This window comes from Cupressus sempervirens, chromosome 7 (genome assembly GCF_028749045.1).
Source record: "Cupressus sempervirens isolate cs-2001-9-10 chromosome 7, ASM2874904v1, whole genome shotgun sequence".
In the NCBI taxonomy this organism is placed as follows: domain Eukaryota; kingdom Viridiplantae; phylum Streptophyta; class Pinopsida; order Cupressales; family Cupressaceae; genus Cupressus; species Cupressus sempervirens.
The window spans coordinates 920,180,307-920,182,291 of record NC_143124.1 but is presented as its reverse complement, the minus strand read 5'-3'; the positions used below and the strand labels follow the sequence as shown (position 1 = coordinate 920,182,291).

Below are 1,985 nucleotides of genomic sequence, written 5' to 3'. Positions count from 1 at the left end.
TTACAATACACAACAACAATAATAACATTACCCAAATGCCTAATAAGAACGAATGCATCTCTGGTTAGCCATGGCTATGACTATCCAGTGATTTTGTTTATTCATCTGCAAACATAGATGAATTTCATACAAGGAGAAAGCAACAAACATTACCATCTTGCTACAATAATCATATCTATCCAAACTGAAAGCATGAATCTCAAACCTAACAAACAAACCAGGAAGATACAATAAATGGGTAGTCATAAGATAATCTAGGTGCTAGTATTTATCACTGGCCTGCAGCGAAAGCCTCGACAGGAAAAGTCTTTGCAATTCCTACAAGACTCTTGAACTGCATTTTTCCGGTGGGAGGATTCTCAACAGTGATATCACTGACAGGAGCCCAGATAAGCATTTCCTTTGCCTTAACTCCCTTGAGTTTCTTTATTCTTCCGGCCTCAATAAACCCATGAATCTCTTTGTCATAACTCACCTGCTTAGAGATGAGTTTGAAAGTGTGTTCCACTCTCTTCTTCTGAGTGATCCACATGTAACCAGTGGTCTTCACATAACCCACCTCAACAACATCTTCAAGAGGCAAAAGTCCCTCTGGAAGCCCGAATTCCTTGAGAAGAGATCCTGCTTGTTTAATCCCTTCTTCATGGCCCATCACCACTAATCCTCCTGCTCTCTCTGCCTCCATTATTCCTTCTTAAATTACTTCACTTTCTGTTTGAGAATGTGTTATGAGTTTGCTTCTCGTGTTGTGAGTTATTTATTTATAGTTCCTCCAATGATCTTTGGAGAATCCACCATTTGGGAGTATTATCTTTGGTTGGACCGGCTGGGTTTTGTTAGTTTGTGGAATGGCACCAGAGGGAAGGTTTAAAATGTCACATATAATATGTGCATCAACCGCCTGATTTAAGGGTTTTCTGTTTGGCAAGCTATTTTGTATGAGCGGACTTTCTAGTTGGAAAATTTTCTAGTTTTCCTAAGTGATACGAAGTTTGTATATATCGATGTGATTTACCGGTTTTTGGGTACACGGAGAAGGTCACGATGAAGTGGTGTATGTAATGCGTTGGCTTGTTTGGTTTGATGATGGGAAAACTAGGGCAGATACCTTGTAATTGGGAACTACCACACAACGGCTGAGTCATTCAAATATATGGAAGAAAAGAAAATTTGATGCTTTAAGTAGTGCAAAGAAATGCATTCTATGTAGTCTGTGTGGACTATAAAATTGGCGATGACACTCTTTATCAAATGTGTAAGGAAGTTATATCTGGAAATGTCTTCCTAATGTTAATTTTATAGGGCACATGATAAAGAGTTCAAGTCTACTTCAGTTTATTGAGATAAGCATAAAAAACAGGAACATAGAAAATAATAAGCACATAAAAGCAACTACGGAAACCAAATTTATATGGGAAACCTTTTCGGGAAAAACCCACCACCAAAAAGGCCAAGTGTCTTATTTGTATTATAGTAACCAATGTGTTACATACAAACAAAAATGGATTTTTGCACTAGGGCTCAGATTGCATTACAATCAACCTAGCTTTATACTACTTCGACACTTTTCCCTTTCATTCTTGATGAATCTTGTAGGCATTTATAAACTTTGCAATTCGTTATGGAATAGGTATATCAACCGTCACATTACAGAATGATCTACCAACTTCCATTAGCCCAATTCTCAGTCACAACAAAATTGTGCCCCACCACAAACACTACTCTACAAAAATCATTGTTCATCATCATGTCAAAATTGGCACCACGCGAGAGGCACATACTTGACATCATACTTGGTACTAGTTCTATAAAATCCTCATATTACTGCTTCACTCTACCAATACACTATACTATCTTCACCATGTTGATATTAGCTTCATTGACATCATCATATTGTCTTTGTTGTATTCTATTTGTCATACTTGTACTTTTCATCATTGTGTGGTGGACTTAGTACCATGGAACTTGTACTCCACATTGTGCAC

The 1,985-nt window shown here is 37.6% G+C and overlaps 1 protein-coding gene across 1 annotated transcript; it reads right to left on the bottom strand.

Annotated features, from left to right (window-relative positions):
* LOC149550540 (uncharacterized) lies at window positions 1-863 on the bottom strand. Its single transcript, XM_089795109.1, has one exon. It carries the CDS (start codon window positions 683-685, stop codon window positions 272-274), a length of 414 nt encoding a protein of 137 aa, XP_089651235.1. The 5' UTR covers window positions 686-863; the 3' UTR covers window positions 1-271.
* Window positions 864-1,985: the final 1,122 nt, after the last annotated feature.

Coding starts and splice junctions, on each gene's coding strand:
- LOC149550540 (XM_089795109.1), bottom strand. CDS start 685: ATGGAGGCAGAGAGAGCAGGAGGATTAGTGGTGATGGGCCATGAAGAA.